We start from the raw sequence: 23498 nt of genomic DNA, 5'->3' as shown, positions 1-23498 counted from the left end.
AGGGAAGTAATCAAGAATCCTTTGACTGACAGCAGCAGAATTGAAGAGAATGCATCCCCAGCTGTTACCAGACGTCACAATTCAAACTATCCAACACCACTTGCAGAAGGAGCTGGGTTTACCAAGCCGCATTGCAGCCAAAAAAATGCATCTCACTGACCACATGAAGAAGCAGCGCATTCAGTTTGCCAAGAAGTATGCACACTGGACATCGGATGAGTGGAGAAAAGTTATGTTTTCCGATGAAAGTACATAAAGTGTTCCAGGTGCATTCTGGTCGTCGCCCGCCTCCTGTAGTCATTATGACCCTGCTTACACAGTGCCGACTTAAGCACCCACAGTCAGTAATGGTATGGGGGTGTTTCTCAGATGAAATGGGAAGGGGAGGCCTCTACATTCTTCCTAAGAACTTGATAATGAATTGTGGCTGGTACATTCAAGTTCTGAAAGATCATTTGTTAGTCTTTTTTTGCTATTCATGGGTGCGACTTTGTCGTGCATGATTCAGCGCCATGTCACAAGTCAAGAAAGGTGACAAAATGGCTGTAGGATAATCGGATTCAGGTCCTCAACTGGCCTGGCAACAGCCGGATCTAATCCGTTAGAAAACTGCTGGGCAAAGATGAAGAAAATCATGGCAGAGAAGAAGACACCCAATCTGAACAACCTCAAGACTGAACTGACAAATGTTTGATGCAAAGAAGTGTCCTTAGATTACTTTAGAGATCTAAGTGATTCCATGCCAAAATGCATCCAACTGGTCCTGAAAAACAAGGGAAACATGATTTCATATCAATTAATGGCTTTTAATGAACAAACATTGTGATATACTATGATTTCTGTGTTTTTTAATACTTGGTGGGGGAGGTCTGAAGTCAGTTTGTGGTAGCTGTACTTTATATCCTTTTGAAATTGAGTAGCTTCATCTAAGCTGATTAAATCATCTGGTTGTGGCATGCAATAAGATAAGAAAGATATCATTAGACTGAGGGTGTTAAGCAAGGAAAAGTAAATAGTTACCAGCTTGTCTTTCTCACTCATCATTTGGTATTTCCTGTACCTTGTCCTGCATTATTTCATAAAAATCTGCTACCTTGATTTACATATACAGTACATTCATATCTAATAATCTTTTCTTATCCCATATTGTACCCTACCTGTGGTTTAGTGGGTCGGAGCTCAGGCCCTCAGTTCTAGTGTTCTTAATTCTCTCCCACCCTAGGACCATTGGTTAACATGAGGAAGGGCATCTGGTCACAAAGTGCTACATGCTTCAGCAAAAGATTTCTAAATAGGGACAGTGATGGAGCCCCTTACGAAAAGGGGAATGCATAAAGTAAAACCTGCATCATTGTCATCATACCCCACCCCAGGCCAGTCTGACCCAGCCCAGTTGCACTTCATAGAGACCTGTCCAGTACTGTCCAGATATGCCACTCTAGCTTAGTCTAATTCATCCCAGCTGTGCTTCATCCCAACCTATCCAGTATTTACAGTTCTTGTGTTGTAACCTTGATGTGGTGGTGTATTCAGGTTCGGTGGAGTGTACCAAAGCCAAGTGGTGCGTGATGTGAGCTACCCGGACCTACAAAAGTTATTACTGAAGGAGATGACTACCATGGTCACCACTCAGACACTCACCTCACACCAACAGGTCAGTACAGCACTTATCATTGTTTCATTGTTCCATAAGGCCAGAGTCTAGGTTGCATAGGAGGCTTTGTAGCATCTCTTCCCTAGCAATATTTTGCATAGTACCCATTTACATCTCTTGCATATTATTATCAAAAGATTATATTTTAAAATAAACAGTTTGCATCAGTAGCATAATAGAGAAAATGAAGGTGTACGGTAATACATGGAATAAGTTGATCAGAAAAAAAGTCCTTTGAAATCTCCCAAACCACTTAAAATACAACCCAGTCATCATGGCTATGTTTGTCATAGCCACATAATTTTGCTGCCACGTGATTTTGTTTTGGTTAGGAGTCTGTTTTTGAACTGGAGGTGTTAGAGTTTGCCATCTCTGACCCATAAATTCAAGTAATGAATACACTGATGTTTTCTTTCCTGAGAAATGGGATAGAAGCGATCCCTCCAAAAACCACCTTTACTTTTATGACAGCATGTAACAAGCTGTTCATGAATATTTACTCTCTTATTTACCTTACACCTGGTGATTATAGCATGATTAACATGTTATAGCTGTAGTTACCAAAGTAACAAGTTGCTAATTCCTAACTTTAGCATTAAATGAAATTTTTATAAATCCTCATAAAGTCATATAAACTAATCTCAGTTTACTCCTTTCTCACATATTTTGTTTTTCTGTCTATATATCTATCTATTGCCAGATGCCTTAATCCCGTAAGGGATGGCCATAAACAAATTCCATGTTGCCCTGTCCCCCGCGATTTCACTGCCCTGCTCCTAGCTCATTCCCTCACCCCCCCTCTCATATCTCTCCACTCCATCCCTCCATTTCATCCTTGACCTTCCCCTCCCTCTCCTTCCCTCCACCTCACTCATATACACACTCCTCATCAGTCTCTCACTCTCCATCCTCTCCACATGGCCAAACACCTCAGTGTGTTTCTCCATACACTTCCACATCCACACCACAAAACTCCTTCACTTCCTCATTTGTCAGTCTCTCTCTCTCCATGTGACTCCACATGCTCCTCTCAAATAACTCATTTCCACAGCTCTCACTCTTGACTTCTGTCCCTCCAACAAGGTCCAACCTTCACTTCCATATGTTAAAGTTGGTACTGTATATATATATATATATATATATATATATACAGGTATACACTCTATCTATCTATCTATTGCCAGACGCCTCAATCCCGTTTCGGGTGGCCACAAACAAATCGCCTCCAAGTCGCCCTGTCCCCCACCATTTCACTGCCCTGCTCCCAACTCACACCCCCCTCTCTCATATACCTCTCCACCCCATCCCTCCATCTCATCCTCGGCCTCCCCCTCCCTCTTCCCCCCTCCACCTCACTCACATACACTCTCTTCATCAGTCTTTCACCCTCCATCCTCTCCACATGGCCAAACCACCTCAGTGTGTTCCTCATAACGCTTCCTATCACATCCACATCCACACCACAACGCTTCTTTATATCCTCATTCGTCAGCCTGTCTCTCCATGTGACTCCACAGGCTCCTCTTAAATAACTCATTTCCACTGCTCTCACTCTCGACTTGTGTCCTTCCAACAACGTCCAAGCTTCACTTGCATACGTTAGAGTTGGTATCACAATACTGTCATGTAGTAACTTTTTCACTTCCATGCTCACTTCCCTGTTTCTTATCACTGCTTTCAAAGAACCAGCAACCTTTCTTCCCTGCTGTACCCTTTCAAGCACTTCACCCTCCAAACCTCCATCCTTACTCATCACACTACCCAAGTACTTAAACGTACTCACATTTTCCAATTCCACACCATCCAACCTCGCTGTACATTCACTGACTTCACCTCTCTCAAAGACCATCACTTTACTCTTCCCTACATTCACCTTTAGATTCCGTTTCTTACACACTCTCTCAAACTCATCCACCAAGCCTTGCAGCTCCCCTTCGTCTTCACTCAACAACACGGTATCATCTGCAAACAGCAGTACAGGGAGTTTCCAAACACTATCCTCTCTCACCAGGGCCACTCCAACATCCACTACCCTACCTTGTACCTCTTTTATTACCCTATCCATTTACAGATTGAACAACCATGGAGACATGACACAACCCTGTTTCAACCCAACTTTCAAAGAGAAAAATTCACTTAGTTCACCATCCACACGCACTGCAGCCTTCGCACCATCGTACATACTCTTCACAGCATTCAACAACTTCCCATCTATTCCATATATTCTTAACACTTTCCACAATCCTTGTCTATCCACCCTGTCATATGCTTTCTCCAAATCCATGAAAGCCGCATACAACTTCTTTCCCTTCTCTAGAAACTTTTCCACTAAAGATCTGAGAATGAATATCTGATCTACACAACCTCTTCCCTTCCTAAAGCCTCCCTGTTCTTCTCCAACTAATTTCTCTGTTCTTTCTCTAACTCTGTCAATAAGTATCCTACCATACACTTTTCCTATTATACTAAGAAGACAAATGCCCCTATGATTACCACACACTTCTTTTTCCCCTTTTCCTTTGTACAAGGGAATAATTATACCTGACTTCCAATCCTCCGGGACTCTACCTTCCTCCCAGGCCAATCTGCACATCTTCCACATCCATTCTACTACTATCTCTCCCCCATGCTTCAGCATTTCACCACACACTCCATCAATTCCTGGGGCTTTCCCTGATTTAACTTTCTTCATTGCTTCCACAACTTCTATCCTACTGATTTCTTCCTGTCTTCTCACCTCCCTCCTTCTCCCAGCCATTCCCCAGCCACTTATACTTGCATTACTTCCATCCTCCACGTTCAACAATTCCTTAAAGTGTTCTCTCCATCTGCTCACATTTTCTCCCTTCTCCACTAGTAATCTACCATTTTTATCTTTCACTCCCCTGCTAACTTCACTTCCACCCTGTCTTACTCTTTTCACCTCTTTCCAGAACATTTTCTTACAGTCCCTCCACTTTACACTCAAATTCCTTCCAAATTCCTCATCCACTCTCTTCTTACTCTCTCTTACTAATTTTTTCACCTCTCTCTTTCTTTCTACATATAACTCTCTCTTCCGCCTCTCAACTTCTTCCACGTCCCTATTTCTCATCCATTCATTGTATGCTTTCTTCTTTTGTGCCACAGCCCGTTTCACCTCTTCAGTCCACCACGCTGTTCCTTGCACCCCCCTCCGTCTTCTCTTCCTTCCACACACCATATCACATGCTGCACATATTTCTTCTGTAAATATTCTACACACACCTTCCACGTCCCCCATCTGCTCCAACTCATATTTGCCCAATCGTTCCTCCACTTCTCTCTTATACTCTGCCTTTTTCTCATCCTCTTGTAACCTTCCCACTCTCCTTGCAACTACTCCTTCCTCTCGTCTTTCCCTTCTTCTATTCCTCCATCTTACTTGAACTTTAACTCTGGCCACCACCAAGTAGTGGTCAGAAAGTCCACTCCCCCAACCTCTATAAACTCTTGCATCCAATATACATCTTCGCATCCTTTCATCCACACACACATAATCAATCATTGCCTTCCTTTCACTCAATTCACCACCCACCCTTCTCATCACTCGCCATGTATACCTGTGGATCATTTTATGCCTGAAGAGGGTATTCGTTTGGTAATGAATCAAAATAATGCATTCCCAAATGGATTTTTCACATGTATGAGGATACACAGGATGGAGATGGTGGATTGTTTGCTCTCTATGATTAATCTGCTACCCTACATAGCGTGAAAATAATCAGCATGGTGTTAATTATAAGGAGTGTGATTACATGTATTTCCACTTGTATATATAATTAGTGAAGAATAAATGCCAGCTTTACGAATTTGGTAATGAAAAGTTAAATTTGGTAATGAAAGTTGAGGAGATTGGTAATGTGGCCGTTGCGATCTGGCAACTCTGTTACTCCGCCATCATCAAGAGTCATAGTCTAACTCCGATCGAGAGCAGATGCTCATAGCAGTGCAAGACACAGGTGCTTGTTTTTTGTGAATAAACAGTGAATAAACTGCAATATCTCGCCACTAGAACACACAGGAATTTACAGTGTTGTGCAGTGTTAAGAAATTAGAATTTAGAGTTTAGAGGATTAACTGTGGACTGCAAACTGGCGGTTCAAACCAGTCCAGGAGCCAGGGACTTGTAAGTACCCAGAATGTTTAATATTGTATAAACTCACCTCTAAAACCTCATTTTATGGTTCTTTTGCATTTATTTCAGTCTTTTATGTCCTTTATTGGTGTGATTTGGGTCTTAAATAGGTGCAATGCATGTCCAGAGGGAGTTGTATAGGTGTTTCTCAGAGTTAGGTTCCATAAGTACAAGTCCATAAGCTGGGGCCCAATATCCGGACAGGACCACTATCCGGACCTGCCTATGGCTCTATTACGTCGGATATTGGAGGGATTACTGTATATATATATATATATATATATATATATATATATATATATATATATATCCCCATCCATCCATCATCCAATCCTACGTTGCCCCATGAGGAGCGTAGGAGCCCAGGGCTAGGCAGTTTGGGCCTGACATTTAAGATGAGAGTGACCAGCCTCACTCATCCCTGAGGGGCATTACGTGACGAATAACCACAACCATCCCATGGATATAAACCCTCACCAGCTCAATCCGATTGGAGTGCCACAATTACCCACTAAACCACCAGGCAACATAATTTGGTTATGTGGGTACCACGCAGCATAGTAAGTGGTTTCCTGGTGTACAGCAAACCATTTGGCTTGTCAGTCAGTGTAGAGTCACCCATGGGCAGAAGGAACAGGAAAGAATGAAAGAAAGACAAAAGAGGGAGTGTTAAGTCACCCGTAGACAGAAGGACGAGGAAAGAACGAAGTAAAGAAAGACAGAAGAGGAAGTATATATAATGCTATATGTGTGTATATGCACATTTGTACAGCAGACCCTCATTTTACGATAAACCGTTTTGCAGCAAATTACCTGTGTCAGTTGTTCTTAAACTTTTTTGGACCTGGTATACCCGGGTTCAACTCCAAGTCAACCTGATACCCCCTTCTTAATATTATTGCTCATTTCACTTTCAGTTTCCTCATAAAAGAGAAAAGAAAATGGCCGTGGCTGCCATTTATTTGTAGTTACCGTACACAAAATTGTTCTGTTTTTTTCAGAATGCCTTCATGGATACCCCCAAGAACCCATTTTGATACCCCTTTGGAGTATCGAGACACTACTTTAAGAACACCTGACCTCTGCAGTGACGAAAAATTGGGGACCTTTTTCAGTATTCTGTGATAGAACTTTCACTTATACAGTGATCATGATTCCATACAAAGTCTCACTGGTCAGTATACAATCACAATTTTCACTTTTACAATCGCCCTCACTCAAATGTACAGTACAGTAAAACCTCTGCAAGTCGGCATCCCATAAGTCAGAATTATGCACAAGTCGTAATGGCACATGAAGATCGTTAATGAAAATAATATAAAATGTTTGAAGTCAGTAAAAAAAATATATACTGTATATCGAAAAATTTCCCCAAAGTCGTATAATGACGTCTAATGGAAGGCTCATCTCAGAATGATGGCACATCGTTCTAGGCTGTGAGGGCTCATGTTGCTCCACCGGTCAGAAAATTCTAGTAAAACTATCCCTTAAGACGTGAAATCTCGGCTAAAGGAAGCCATATCTCGGTATGATGATGCACCAGCTCATCATATTCTAGCCTGTGAGGACCTGCCAGCCATTTCCCGCCCACTGTTGCTAAATATGGTGGCTTGCCCGTTAAATGTAGAAGTTAAAAAAAAAAAAAAAAAAAAAAAAAAAAAAAAACGGGGATAATAAATGATGAAGCTTACTCTATATCTGGCATATTGTAAAGTGCTATCTGGCATTGTTTGCCTTAATGTTCCCTAATTTCCATCAGTCTGGTGGATTTTTATCACTGTTTAGGCCAGTCTAGCAGATTTCTGTGCTATACAGTACTGTACATTCCATTTGGCAGCGCTGCCAAGTCTCGCAACCTCCCGCCTCAGTCTAGCATCTGCTACCACTCACGTCGGTATTCTCTCGCATTCCACTCCGTATTCCACACTTTTATTCCTAACAAGCATGGCTTCCAAGGTTCACAAGGCTCATTCAGGCAGGAAGGGGATGAAGCTGAAGACCCTGAGCATTCAAGGGAAGCTGAAATGCAGTACATTTCAGTATTGTACTGTTGTTCATTTGTGATTATGGTTAAGAAATGTTACACAGATGCGGTCATATGCTCCCCTAGCACCTCTGCATCCTACCAAGAGGCCCTCCTTATGCTTGTATTACACCCTCTGCAAGCATGGTAAGTGCTTTTTGTTTTTTTTTGTTTTTGATTAGTCAGGAATCTCATACAATCAAGTCGCCTATGGTGCATGCTTCTGTGGCTCAGTTTTCTAAGACACAGCAAGGTGCCAGACCCCCCAAAAACGAACCACACGCATAAAATATCTGTGGCAAGGTTTGAAACGTGCGGGCAGATTCTCCTGGCGGTGCACTTCCCTGTTTGTGAACAAAGAAGATGGCGACCACTTCCGCTCCATACTACAAGTGCTCGAACTGTGGACTTTTTTCTCTTATGAGGTTAAACTTCACCAAATTCATTGTGTTAAGTAATGACACATTAAAGATTCTTTGGGCATTGTGACTATAGGTTTGTTCGTAAAACCGCTATGTACTAGTTAGTAACGAAGCACCTGTCTCTGGGCTAAGATGAAGTTAATGCCTCCCATCATCGCCATCACGCATATAAGAATGATCATTAATGTGTTAAATGTGAGAGTTGTTGACATTTGAGCATACAGACTTTATCAAATAAACTTCTTCAATTAGTGCTTGACCAGGCAGCCTCCACCATCTTTAATGTTTTGGTTGGTCAGCTGATCTGTGTCTACTTGGCCGAGGTTTTTTTCGCTTGATCTGCAGCGTGTGGTATTGCCCAAGTAGACACAAGGTTGGTCACCCCCCTGTTTTTTGTGCCTGTTGTTACGTGTAATACATGCATTGACTAATTGCTTGATTGTGTGCATGTGTAAAGTGGGGAAAAGTGGGGTGAAAAGGGGGACTTTGGGGCAAACATCCAGAACCAAATTTCATTTTTCCCATAGGTTTAGTTATTCATATGGTTCAGTTTTCCATGGCACGGGTGCGGTCCAGAACCAATTAGCCGCGTCTTAGGCAACTTGACTGTATTTCCCGTAAGTGGGAGTTATAGTCAAGTCGTAATGGCCTCAGCCCCAATTATTCCGACTTACAGAGGTTTTACTGTAATTTGTTTGTTGCAAGATGACATTTACATTCATCACTGTCAGGTGTGTTAGTGTGAGTGCTGTGATAATACTGTAGTGTCGTCTTGGAGTTCAAACAGCAAGTGACGTACAGTGATGTGAAATAAGTACTAGATTCGGTGATTTGGAAACTTGTTTATAGACTTATTTTTGGTGGTAAGCAGCAAGTGAAATGCAGTAAATTGAAATAACGGTCAGCTTAGGTGAGTTGGAAACAATTTTTTGACATTGTTGGTTTTAAAAAATGTATCCCCATTGAACCCACATTTTATTGACTTTATACAATAAATCATTATGCAGTGGATTTTTTTCAAATGGATCCTCATCATAAAACGAGGATGTGCTGTATATATTTTTATATAGATATTCATATATATACAGTACAGTACCCTCGCGTCCAGTATGCATTTGTCTAGTATTATTCTCGTCCAGTACGGTTGACAAAAAATTAAATAATTTATTACTGTAGTATGGATTTGTTGGGCTAGTACGGATTGGCTGCACAAAGTGGGCCAAATCCGAGGAGTGCTTCTCTAGTACTGACGTGCTGCGTCCAGTACTACTACCCGCATGCGTGCGGGAAGATGGCCAACACCGAGGAATGTTTCCCTAGTACTGCTGCGCCAGTCCAGTACACCTTCCTCGTGACTCGTGATGTGTGCCAGTCAAATTGCAGTATTGCACTTCCCTCTGATGACGATGACAACGACGTGTCAGTGTGTGACAATGAGGGATTTATGAGGGAGGTTGAGGCAGAGAGGCCTCCTCAGGATCCTGAAGGCCCACCTCCAGGGGGTCAGTAGGACCTCGTACAGCCTTGGAAACCCCTTCCCCTTTGCCTCAAGCCCATCACTGCTCACCTTAAAGGTTGGTAAAATCTTAGAGTTTGTCAAAACATAATTAAGTTGAAATTTGGGGGGAATTTATCAAGGCTTGTCTGACATTATTCATTTTTCCCATAAGGTCTGTTGTTTGTCCAGTATGGATTTAGTCCAGTACGGTAGTACTGTCCGACAAAAATAATGTACTGGACGTGAGGGTACTGTATATCCATACGATGTAGATGTGCTTTATATATACTGGTTTATATTATGTAATTGAAGGGGTGAGAGGAAGGATAGGGCTTCATTGTATTAGTGATGAAATGAGAAGGGGTAGATTGAATTTTTTTGTGCCTGTATAGAGGATAGAAGATGATAGTGTAATTAGGTGCAGAGGGTGAGAGGTATGATTGTTTACGATATATTTTTAAGAGACAGATTGAAAAAAACTTCGGACAAGGCCACAGTCAGGGATAAGGTACTGAACAGAGAGACTTCTAGAGATTGATCAACATGATAGCCGCCAGTAGGCCAATGGACGCAAGCAATTTGGAGCCTTTGTAAGCAAAACAAAAATAATAAACCAGTTTAGTTTGTACAACATCATTCATTTCATTATTGTATCAACAGTGGTGCCTATTGAATACAGTTTGTGTTGCCTCCAACAGAGTGGCTTGTTTATAATTGGAGTGGATGATGGCGGTAGCTGCGTGGTGGGGCTGGAGGCAGGACTGGACGTGCCGCTGTTCCACCCATGTGTGGAGCAGGCCCTGGCACTATGTGATGCTACTGCTGGACCACCTCATCTAAAGCTTGTGCTTCAGTGGTCCCTTGAAGCCAAGGAAAAGTAAGTCAGTATGTGTTAGTACAGTTGTTGTTGTTGATCAACCCCAGTCTGTCTGGCCACGCACACCCATCAGCTGCAGGTAGGCAACTGCCCCTACTTGGCCAACACATGCAGGTAACTGATGTTTCCTTTTGGTTGACGACACCTTGTGATAGCTAGGCTCAGGCTGAAGTGTGGAGGTTTGGTTCTCAGATGGCACATTTGTGTTTCTCCACCCAGTTATCAGGGGCATCATAGTATGCTTCACTCCACCCCAATTTTTGGTTATATAGTTACCACTGAGCATTGTAAATAGTTTCCTGGGTTACAGGTAAGTCCTCATTATAGATTACACTTTTGTCTTTTTTTTGCTGCTAAGTTCTTAGGAAGTTGAGGAATAATAAACAGTACAGTATTCTTAATTTTTCATCATTCACTATGAGGGATGCTAAAGGGGAATGCCTTCATGTGGTGGCACCAGTATAGGTGGATGGCTCTGCTGCTTTCTTATACAAATGACCCTCGGGTCCCTCTTTATCTGCAAAAGGGAGATGGTGGACTGCAGGAGAAAGGTAGCAATAGCCTGCACTGTTTACATTCATTGAACTTGAGGTTACAGCTGCTGCTGTTAGGCATGTGTCATGTTTTCCTACTCCCAGGCAGCCCTAAAACTAATCATTCACCAGTCTACTACCATCTCTTCCCTGCACTTTTAACATAAGGTCACATACCCCATCTACTTCAAAATTCTTAATCATCATCATCCGGACCTCCTTTCCCACCAAAGGACAAGGGGAGGAGTAGCAATGTCCAGACAGCACCAACTTGCCCAATCCAAATAGGCCACACTTCCATTCACTCATCATTCAAGCCCCCGGAATCCTGGCTCTACTGGATACACCAAAAAACATTCACCACATTCTGCAGCTTCACACAAACATATCCAGTTGAGTCAATCCGGACACTGCCATGCTCACAAGGGGTGCCAGAATCCCTGATCATGCATTTCTCCTCACAACATTCATCCAGCCGGCTCGATCTCGTCAATTCCCTAGCCTCACCGATATCCAAACCTCTCTTCCTCAAACACTCATCCACCATATCTCTCCACCCTCTCTTTGGCCTACCTCGTCTCCTCCCTCCATCAAATTCGTTCAGGTATACCTTTTTCACCAATCTCTTGTTATCCATTCTTTCCATATGACCATACCATCTCAGGACACTACAGTAATCACTCCAATATCCGACGTAATAGAGCCATAGGTAGGTCCGGATATTGGGCCTCAGCTTATGGACCCTAACTCAGAGAAACACCTATACAACTCCCTCTGGACATGCATAGCACCTATTTAAGACCCAAATCACACCAATAAGGCACATAAATGACTGAAATAAATGCAAAAGAAACATAAAATGAGGGTTTAGAAGTAGGTTCATACAATAATAAACATTCTGGTGACTGGCTCCTGGACTGGTACTTATGGACCCTAACCTAGCCTAACTCAGAAAAACACCTTCCTACTGCACATGCATAGCTCCTAACACCCTATTGACACCAGTAAAGGACATTAAAGAGTGAAATGAGGTAATTATAGTATGGAAAAAAGTACAGTATGAAACATTCTTATGTCCAGATAGTGGGGATGTTCGGATATTGGACGTCCGGATATTAGAGTGATTACTGTATTTGATTCTGGTGTCCACCGACTTCCTCACTCCACACCTTTCACGAATCACACTATTTCGTATCCTATCCACCCTCTGTACTCTACATACATTCCTCAACAGTTCCATCTCCACTGCTCTTACTCTTGACTTTTCATTTTCATGCCACACCATAGTCTCACACCCATAAGTTAGAGTTGGCACTAACACTCCCTTATGTAAGCCTCGTGCAGCTGCAACACTCAAGCCTCTGTTTCTTGTCAAGGCCTTCATTGCACCATCTACTTTTCTTCCTTGTGTCACTCTACTTTCAGCTTCTTTTGCACATTTTCCTCTCTTTTCTATCACTGTTCCCAAGTATTTGAACTCTCTCACCATTTCCAGTCTCTCTCCATTCACTGTGACATCACACTGGGAGTCACCTTCACTCTCAGTAACCATCACTTTACTCTTCCCTGCATTTACTCTCAAGGCATGACGCTCACAGACATCAACAAAACTCTGCACTAGCCTACCAGGTTCCTGTCTGGTACTTGCAAGCAGTACTGCATCATCAGCATACAGCAAATTTAAGATATTCCACCCGTCACCATTCATTACCAACGCCATCCCTCTCTCCATTACTCGTGTTTTCACTTCTCTCATCACCTCATCCATATATATAATGTATTGAACAACCATGGTGACATCACACAACCTTGTCGCACACCCACACCAATTGTGAACCATTCACTTAGATGCCCATTAACCCTTACACATGCTTTGCTACCATCATAAAAACTCTTGACAGCACCTAGCAGCTTACCATCTACACCATACATGCTCAAAACTTTCCACAATCCCTCTCTGTCTACTTTGTCGTATGCTTTTTCCAGATCCACGAATGCCATAAACACCTTATGGTCCTTCTCACAAGCCTTCTCTGCTATCTTTCTCACTGCAAATACTTGATCTACACATCCTCTGCCACTCCTAAAGCCACCCTGTTCATCACTCACTAGGACTTCTGATATCTCTCTTACTTTCTGTATAATAATTCTTCCATATACCTTCCCTACCACACTCAATAAACCTGTGCCATGATAATTCTTGCACGTACTTCGCTCACCTTTATTTTTGTAGAGGGGTACAATCACAGCCTTTTTCCACTCTGCAGGCACAGTTTCACTCATCCATGCCTTCTTACATATCTCCAACAAGCACTTCATTCCACTCTCTCCACTGCACTTAAGCATCTCTGCATACAGCTCATCATCCCCAGCTGCTTTCCCATTTTTCAGCTGTTTCACAGCGCTCTTCACATGTGCAAGTGTCACATCTCCTGGCACTGCATTCCCTCTCTGCACACCCCCAAAACCAATCATGTTTACAGCCGCTCTGCTCTCTCTATTCCCATTCATCAGGCTTTCAAAATATTCTTTCCATCTGGTCCTTACTGCATCTCCATGGGTTAGTAACCTACCACCTGCATCCTTCACACTATCACATTTCTTTCCGCTTTCACTTCTACATTTCCGCACCTCATTCTAGAATAACTTCCTATTTTCAGAGTACAGTAGTTCACATTCATTTTTCTTCCCAGATCATCATTTACTTCCTTCTTTTTCCTCTTCACTAGTCTCTTTACTTACTTCTTGCAGTCGATATACTCAGTTCTTATCTCAACTGAACCCCTATCCTGTAACCACTTTAGCCACTTCTTCCTCTTAATGCTTCCATAATTTAAGTATCTTCACACCCACATAATTTTTTAACATGTAAAAATATTAAACTTACCCAGGGGGCAAGTAGAAATCAGCAGTCTTGGATTGTTATAAAAGGATGTGGTATATCATTCTAATCCTTCAACCCCCAGGAACAGTATCTAGGTTTACAACCTTGAAAACCAACTTCTGTAAGACGGGAATCCAAAATGGAATCCAAGATGGCTGCCATGTCCATAAATGTTCATAGGTTGCTGATAAATTGAAGTAATTTCAAGTGTAACACAGGTTTTCTAGGTTTTTTAGGGTAAGGAATTCATTTTTGATAATTTCAAAGTACTTTGGCATACCTTTACCTGTAAAATCAACTACTGTAGGCTTGAAATCCAAGATGGCTGCCATATTTATAAATGTTCAGAAGTTGGTCATAACTTGCATAAATTTCAAATGTAATACAAGTTTTCTAGGTTTTTCAGGGGCAAGGAATTCATTTGTGAAAATTTCAAAGTAAATTGACAGTCTACCTGTAATTTCCATGTGGCAGTTTGAAATGAAAACTGATTTTATTGGTTGCCTTTTTATATACAGTAAATTCATTATTTTATGGTTGACATGTTACATATCAGTACTGTTGCTGAATAATTTATACTTTACAACAACAACCCAAAACTACCATTGGCCTTGAAGAAGTTCATGTAGAATTTATTAATCTGATACCTACTTGTGTGATAAATTTTGTCAAGATGAATTCCAGGTTTCAAATCCTGGTAGCTCCCAGATTTATCTGGGTGGTGATGTCAGTGAAGAAACAGTGTCAGTAATGTTGCAAAGTGGAAGTGTTACTGCAGCCCCTGCCCTTGAATCATGACATGAAGAGGCAGACACACGTGTTATTTTGCATGCCCTGTATAGTTTTCAAGTAGACAAAGTTCATCAGGTTAATATTCATTCAAGTGGAGCAGATGTTATTGGCCTCTGTACATATTACCGGTATGCATCCACCATATTGAAAGATCTTCCTGAACTTTGAGTCAAGACAGCAACAGGCATGACATTGCCAGAGCACTACAACCACACAGATGCCTCTCACTTCCGTATGTTCACGGTCTAAGTGGCAGTTATACCACCAGCAGTCCCATTTTTATCAGCAAAAAGGGATGGTTAGCAACACTCATTCATTCATTCATCATCTAACAAGTCAGAAAATTCAGTTGGATGCTTTGGAAGACTTTGGCAGTGATGGCAATGTTATCATACCTGAAGCAGTTATCAGTCAGTCTAGGAAGTTACTTGTCACTTCCCACACAAAGAATGCCGAGATGTCAATGTCTGAGTGAGATTTTCATTCAAAATTTTTTAACCAACAATACCACTCTTCTCAAGCCCATTCCACCTATTGAAGATGCTTTTATGCAGCAATAATTATTAATAAGACAGAACACATTGCAAAGCTTTACATTCCTTCACTGGATAAATATGGATGAACAGTAAAGCAAGCAGAACTTGTGCCAGTTCTAGTGACTGTAGAACTGTGGCCACCACAAGTGTCTACATCTTTTCTTTGTGGTTTCAAAACATTTTTTAAAAGGAATTGTTCATGTACCAAACAGAGTGTTCCATATTACCTTGCCCGCAGATGTTGTGGATCTCCGGAGAGCTGTTCCAGAGCTCAGTACTGGCAAGAGATTGAGGATAGCTCTGATTCTGGTTAGATTTTCTATGAATATAGTATTTCCTTTATGTCAGTTTGAACAGGGTTATCTCTGTGTTGGTCTAAATATCAGTGTTAGTTATTTTAGTTGTTGTAATGGTTATATCTCATTCACAAAAAATTGAGTTGTGGTGTAAGGACGAAATGTTTAATTACAGTACTTGAACATCATAAACACTTTAAGGAATTGTTGAACATAGAGGATGGAAGTAATGCGAGTATAAGTGGCTGGGGAATGGCTGGGAGAAGGAGGGAGGTGAGAAGACAGGAAGAAATCAGTAGGATAGAAGTTGTGGAAGCAATGAAGAAAGTTAAATCGGGGAAAGCCAGGAATTGATGGAGTGTGTGGTGAAATGCTGAAGCATGGGGGAGAGATAGTAGTAGAATGGATGTGGAAGATGTGCAGATTGGTCTGAGAGGAAGGTAGAGTCCCGGAGGATTGGAAGTCAGGTATAATTATTCCCTTGTACAAAGGAAAAGGGGAAAAAGAAGTGTGTGGTAATCATAGGGGCATTTGTCTTCTTAGAATAGTAGGTAAAGTGTATGGTAGGATACTTATTGACAGAGTTAGAGAAAGAACAGAGAAATTAGTTGGAGAAGAACAGGGAGGCTTTAGGAAGGGAAGAGGTTGTGTAGATCAGATATTCATTCTTAGATCTTTAGTGGAAAAGTTTCTAGAGAAGGGAAAGAAATTATAAGCAGCTTTCATGGATTTAGAGAAAGCATATGACAGGGTGGATAGACAAGGATTGTGGAAAGTGTTAAGAATATATGGAGTAGAGGGGAAGTTGTTGAATGCTGTGAAGAGTATGTACGATGGTGCGAAGGCTGCAGTGCGTGTGGTCGGTGAACTAAGTGAATTTTTCTCTTTGAAAGTTGGTTTGAAACAGGGATTTGTCATGTCTCCATGGTTGTTCAATCTGTACATGGATGGGGTAATAAAAGAGGTACAAGGTAGGGTAGTGGATGTTGGAGTGGCCCTGGTGAGAGAGGATAGTGTTTGGAAAGTCCCTGTACTGCTGTTTGCAGATGATACTGTGTTGTTGAGTGAAGACGAAGGGGAGCTTCAAGACTTGGTGAATGAGTTTGGGAGAGTTTGTAAGAAACAGAATCTAAAGGTGAATGTAGGGAAGAGTAAAGTGATGGTCTTTGAGAGAGGTGAAGTCAGTGAATGTACAGCGAGGTTGGATGATGAGGAATTGGAAAATGTGAGTACGTTTAAGTACTTTGGTAGTGTGATGAGTAAGGATGGAGGTTTGGAGGGTGAAGTGCTTGAAAGGATGCAGCAGGGAAGAAAAGTTGCTGGTTCTTTGAAAGCAGTGATAAGAAGCAGGGAAGTGAGCATGGAAGTGAAAAAGTTACTACATGACAGTATTGTGACACCAACTCTAACGTATGGAAGTGAAGCTTGGACATTGTTGGAAGGACACAAGTCAAGAGTGAGAGCAGTGGAAATGAGTTATATAAGAGGAGCCTGTGAAGTCACATGGAGAGACAGGCTGACGAATGAGGATATAAAGGAGCGTTGTGGTGTGGATGTGGATGTGATAGGAAGCGTTATGAGGAACACACTGAGGTGGTTTGGCCATGTGGAGAGAATGGAGGGTGAAAGACTGACGAAGAGAGTGTATGTGAATGAGGTGGAGGGGGGAAGAGGGAGGGGGAGGCCGAGGATGAGATGGAGGGATGGGGTGGAGAGGTATATGAGAGAGGGGGGTGTGAGTTGGGAGCAGGGCAGTGAAATGGCGGGGGACAGGGCGACTTGGAGGCGATTTGTTTGTGGCCACCCCAAACGGGATTGAGGCGTCTGGCAATAGATAGGTAGATAGAATAGAACATCATAAATGATGTTACGAGAGCTTACATTCATGACATTGTTACATAGCCTATTCTAACGTACAGTATGCTGCATGTTTGATCATGAGCGTGTTCTACCTCACTCCCCCCCTCCTCCCTTATAGTAGAGTAAGTCGTTCTTTCTGTTGTTCGGAGCAGGATTGTCAACTCTTTGTCCCCTATGGCTTCATTTGCGCGTCCTTACAAGTTGTATCAAATTCTGCCGGCCCCTATATAATGAGCTCAGTCTCTATATTAATTGCCACTTAGATCTACTCCTCATTTTGTTCACATCTCTGTCCTCCCCTGTGCAGTTGTTATTATTGTGAGTGCTCAGGAAGTCTCCAACCATCTAGCAGCTGTGTAATTTGAGTATAACTGTTATTGCATTTTTTTCTTGTACTGTGTAGCGTAAGGTGTTAATTCTTAGGCCTAGTAAGGTTTTTGTAATTCATGTGTTTTGGGTGTCAGCCCTTATTAATAATATATTTGTATCTGTAATAATATATCTTGCATTCACTGAGTATTATCTGGTTTTCTCATTTTATCAGGGCTGACTTAGATAAATTTACTCTTGCTAATTTCGTGTTAATAGAGGCTGTTGCAGTTAACCATATATTTAACCTGTTTTTTGCCATTACATTATCCTTATGAGTCCTGAATGTTTTATTGTTAGTTTGAGCATTAAACTTTAACTTGTAATTTTACCTAACTCTTTTGTTTTGAACCTGGAACTTTACGGGACAGTAGTGATTTTTAGTATTCTCACTTAAAGTGTACATTATCTTTCTCTGTTCCGTAACAACATGTTCAGTTATTGACTTTTCTCTGATGTGTACTGTTTTTACACCCTGTAATTGCAGTTTTGCTAAGTTTCTCAGTCATTACAAGTATGTAAACTTTCTATAGAAAAAAATTTTGTTATTCATTTCAATAAATTATTCATCATCATCATCATCATCATCATTAAATTTATAAAATATTTTGTTGTTTTGAGCATAAATATATTTTTTTTTAATTCTGTAGACAAATGATATAAATGGCCATGAAAACATGAATGAATATTATTACATATGACTTCCTTGACAACTTATCACCATATAGTAAAATAAATAGGACTGGCAGCCATCTCGGATGCCATCTTGGATTCCCAGCTTACAGTAGTTGGTTCCCAAGGTTATGCACCTGGATATTGTTTCTGATGGTCCAAAGATTAAAATAGTATGCCACAATATTTTATAACAATCCATGTCTGGTTAACTTGAAAAAGTGGCTTTTGTCCCCTAGGTAACCACATTACATCAGTCCAGAGTGCTAATGAGTTTCCAAACCTGCAATCTTACATTACTCATGGCTACTGGAGTATCCTGGAGTATTGTTCTATTGCCTGTTGTAACATCCTTTTAGGGATGGCCTAGACAAAAGCTTCAAGTTCTCTCTTTGACTGCAGATACATAGTGGATGATGTGGATCACATTGATGAACACCTGAGTGTGCGGGAGTTACGTCAGAACCCTCATCAGTGTGCCTCTGTTTCTCTCCACCAGTGTCTCCAGGTAACATATTCACCTTACTCATAAGTAATCCCTTCACAGTTCTTTTTAATGGTAAGCTTACATTTCATAGTCCAGATGTTTTGTCATTCTTGGCCTTTCATTCCACCTCTTTTCCTCTGTTGCATTCTCTTTACATCCACATTGTCCTCCGTGATTATATGATCTATGATATTGTGTTTTAATGGAAATGTATCATGTTAATCACAGAGATATGTGATCTTGTCACTTAGTTGGATAATGTGTTGTCAGTCAGACAAGTATTGCACAGGAGGGATCTGATAATTTCCTGTTCTGTTCAGTAACTACAGCTCCTGATACTCAGGAATGCACACATGTGTCAAAATATACCTAGATATAACACTGTATAATAATAGTATACTGTGTTATTTCAGTCAAGGCAATATAATTATTATAGAATACAGTACCAGTGCTTAACAGGGTAATACTGTGGAGGAATTATGTTTTTTTTTTTTTTTTTTATGTGAGGAAGAAGGAACCAAAGGCAATGAGCCCACAAAACTGTTCCTTCCAAGAGAAAAAATGCAAGAGAGAGCCAAATTCAAGATCCGATCATTTCGAGATGCCTGGACACACTACGTTTGAAAGACTGGAGATCATAGGAAGCAGGAAATACAGACAGAGGGAGACAGTTCCAGAGTTGACCTGTTGCATAAATGAAAGACTGGGAGTAACGGTCAACTCTTGCATTAGAGAGTTGGACAGAAAAGGGATGAGAGTTTGCTGCTAGACGGGTGCCACGCGCCCATCTTAGAGGTGGAGGAATGCATGAAGACAGTTCAGAGGAGCAGTGACCATTGAAGGAGTGACAGAAAAGAGATGAAGATGCAACAGTAAGGTGAAGAGACAGAGGTTGAAGGGAGTCAGTAAGAGGAGGAGGGTTAATGAGGTGAATATCCTTTGACTCCACCCTATTGAGAAGAGCTGTATGTGGGGAGCCTCCCCACACACAAGAGTTGTACTCCATGCAGGGGCGGATAAAACCCCTGTATAGAGTCAACAATTGTGCAGGGGTAAAGAAGGAATGGAGTCGGCTTGGCACACCCAATCTCTTGGAAGCAGATTTTATAAGAGATGAAATATGATCTTTCCAAGATAAGTCTCGAGTAAATGAAACCCCAAGCATGCTCAAGGATGATGCAGGATTAAGCTGAATATTATTAAACATTAGTGGGTATACCTGTGGAAGATTTTATTGGGTTGATAGGTGCAAAAACTGAGTCTTTGATGCATTAAAAACAACCAGATTATTTTTACCCCAGTTAGAGATACGAGCCAAGTCAGACATTAGGTGTGCCATAGCCTCATCCTTTGTTTGTTGAAGTAATCGCTGAGATGGACGTTACGGGAATCGAATGGAAAAGTGAACGGTAGAGTAATCAGCATATGAGTGAATAGGGTTAGATGTACAGCTTAGATGGTCTCTATCTATCTGTCTATAGCCGGACGCCTTAATTCTGTAAGGGGTGGCTGTTTGTCTTTGAGTTAGTTGTTATACGGGGAGGGGCTCAAACCCTCTGCCAACCCACTTGCTGACATATAGGGAGCACATTTGGGTTGGTTATATGGTTACCACCCAGCATTGTAAATGATTTCCTGGCTTACAGGAAACCATTAGGCTTGTCACTCAATATAAAGCCACCTGAAATTGAAAGAGGAGTAATAAAATGTGACAGGAATGATGAGAGAAATAGGAAGAGAATAGGGCAGACACAGAAATAGAGTGATAATGGTGAAGGCAAAAGTAAGCATCACAACATCAGGTGAGTGGACGATGGTGAGAGATAGGAAGAGAGGGGACAGACAGAAAAAGAGTGATAAAGGTGAAGGAAGAAGTAGGCAGCACTACATCAAGTGAGTGGATGATGGCCACCACCACCTACCACCAAGGTCGTTGATGAATGAAAGGAAGACAATTGATGATAGGACAGAGCCCTGAGGAACACCACTGTTGATAGATCTAGGAGAAGAACGATGGCTGTCTACAATAGCGGCTATAGAATGACCAGAAAGGAAGCTAGAGATGAAGGCACAGATAGAAGGATAGAAACCGTAAGAGGGAAGTTTAAAATTAAAAATTTATGCCAGACTCGATCGAAAGCCTTTGAGATGTCAAGTGCAATGGCAAAGCTTTCGCCAAAGTCCCGAAAGGAGGATGACCAGCAGTCTGAAAGGTAGGTGAGAAGATCACCAATGGAGTGTCCCTGATGGAACCCATACTGATGATCAGAAAGAAGGTTGTGATAGGAAAGATGCATCAAAATTTTTGTGTTAAGAATTGACTCGAAAACTTTTGAGAAACAGGATGTTAAAGCAATTGGACAATAGTTGGAGGGTTGGGAATGGTAATCCTTCTTTGGGACTGGTTGAGTGAGAGCGAACTTCCAGCAAGAAGGAAAGGTACAAGTTGAAAGACAAAGGCAAAATTGTTTACCCAGGCAGAGTGTAAGCACAGGAGAGTTCTTGAGGACAACAGGAGGGACTCCATCAGGCCCATAAGCCATGTTAGTATTAGGGCCAGTGATGGCAGAAAATACATCAGCTGAAGAAATTTTAATGTCAGCCATGAGTAAGTCAGAGGGGGTAAGTGATGGAGGAACAGCAACAGAATCGTCTAAGATGGAATTGGGGGAGAAAGTATGAGTGAACAGATCTACTTTATCAGTAGACAAAATAGCTACAGAGCCATCAGAGTAGAAAAGAGGAGGGAAGGATGATGAGGTAAAGTTGTTAGAAAGGTTTTTGGCAAAGTGCCTAGTCCTTTTTATTCTGTCAGATAATATTCTGAGCAGCCTGCTGCTCAACAAACATAATTTTAGCAAGGTGAACTAAGTGAATTTTTCTCTTTGAAAGTTGGGTTGAAACAGGGATGTGTCATGTCTCCATGGTTGTTCAATCTGTACATGGATGGGGTAATAAAAGAGGTACAAGGTAGGTTAGTGGATGTTGGAGTGGCCCTGGTGAGAGAGGATAGTGTTTGGAAACTCCCTGTACTGTTGTTTGCAGATGATACTGTGTTGTTGAGTGAAGACGAAGGGGAGCTGCAAGGCTTGGTGGATGAGTTTGGGAGAGTGTGTAAGAAACGGAATCTAAAGGTGAATGTAGGGAAGAGTAAAGTGATGGTCTTTGAGAGAGGTGAAGTCAGTGAATGTACAGCGAGGTTGGATGGTGAGGATGTGGAAAATGTGAGTACGTTTAAGTACTTGGGTAGTGTGATGAGTAAGGATGGAGGTTTGGAGGGTGAAGTGCTTGAAAGGATGCAGCAGGGAAGAAAGGTTGCTGGTTCTTTGAAAGCAGTGATAAGAAACAGGGAAGTGAGCATGGAAGTGAAAAAGTTACTACATGACAGTATTGTGATACCAACTCTAACGTACGGAAGTGAAGCTTGGACGTTGTTGGAAGGACACAAGTCAAGAGTGAGAGCAGTGGAAATGAGTTATTTAAGAGGAGCCTGTGGAGTCACATGGAGAGACAGGCTGACGAATGAGGATATAAAGGAGCGTTGTGGTGTAGATGTGGATGTGATAGGAAGCGTTATGAGGAACACACTGAGATGGTTTGGCCATGTGGAGAGGATGGAGGGTGAAAGACTGACGAAGAGAGTGTATGTGAGTGAGGTGGAGGGGGGAAGAGGGAGGGGGAGGCTGAGGGTGAGATGGAGGGATGGGGTGGAGAGGTATATGAGAGAGGGGGGTGTGAGTTGGGAGCAGGGCAGTGAAATGGCGGGGGACAGGGCGACTTGGAGGCAATTTGTTTGTGGCCACCCCAAATGGGATTGAGGCGTCTGGCAATAGATAGATAGATAGATAGACTCAAAAAATGCCATATTGTATGTAACACACACAAGAAGATATTTTCATACATGAAAAGTGTCATGGCCACCATCCTCCTTCACCCCACCAGTTCCATCTAATTCATGGCAATATCCTATTTGCCACTTAACTTTTTTCAAATGCCACTATAAATAATTTATTGCATTACACAGTAAAATTTAAGCAAGGCTTGGACACAATAAAACTCCTAAATAATAAAAAGAAAAATTTTTTCTTATATAACCATTCTAACTCACTTGGCTCATTCGACTCTTTCGCCACCTTGCCGAGTGTTTATCATCATTCAGCACCTGGTGAAGGAGCCTTCAGAGCAAATCCATCAAAATATTTACCCATTATCTTCAGGTCATCGTCAAGGAACAATGAATCATTCTTCTGATTGTCTTCACTGGCTGAAGCTGAATCATGGACGGGAACTGGAGGTGTAGCTTCTACCTTGCATGCCGTGTACTGTGTGATTAATGCTTGGTGTCTTGAATTTATATTAATATTAATATTAATGTAGACCACTTTTCTAATCTTTTAGCATTTAGGGAATACGTTATTGTTACAGCGTAAATTTAAACA

General features: G+C 41.7%; 1 protein-coding gene across 1 annotated transcript in view; it reads left to right on the top strand.

The window, feature by feature from the left end:
• Positions 1 to 23498, top strand: part of LOC145407880 (uncharacterized) — a 424248-nt gene that overhangs the window by 341531 nt on the left and 59219 nt on the right. The window contains exons 7-9 of the mRNA XM_080278745.1: positions 1534 to 1654; positions 10452 to 10630; positions 18975 to 19080. Coding sequence (XP_080134871.1) covers positions 1534 to 1654; positions 10452 to 10630; positions 18975 to 19080 — 406 coding nt within the window. The remainder of the gene's footprint in view (positions 1 to 1533; positions 1655 to 10451; positions 10631 to 18974; positions 19081 to 23498) is intronic.

The sequence above is a fragment of the Coenobita brevimanus genome, chromosome 74 (genome assembly GCF_032717465.1).
Source record: "Coenobita brevimanus isolate Jiangsu-jjx chromosome 74, ASM3271746v2, whole genome shotgun sequence".
Classification (NCBI taxonomy): Eukaryota; Metazoa; Arthropoda; class Malacostraca; order Decapoda; family Coenobitidae; genus Coenobita; species Coenobita brevimanus.
This window is presented reverse-complemented; position numbering and strand designations above follow the sequence as displayed.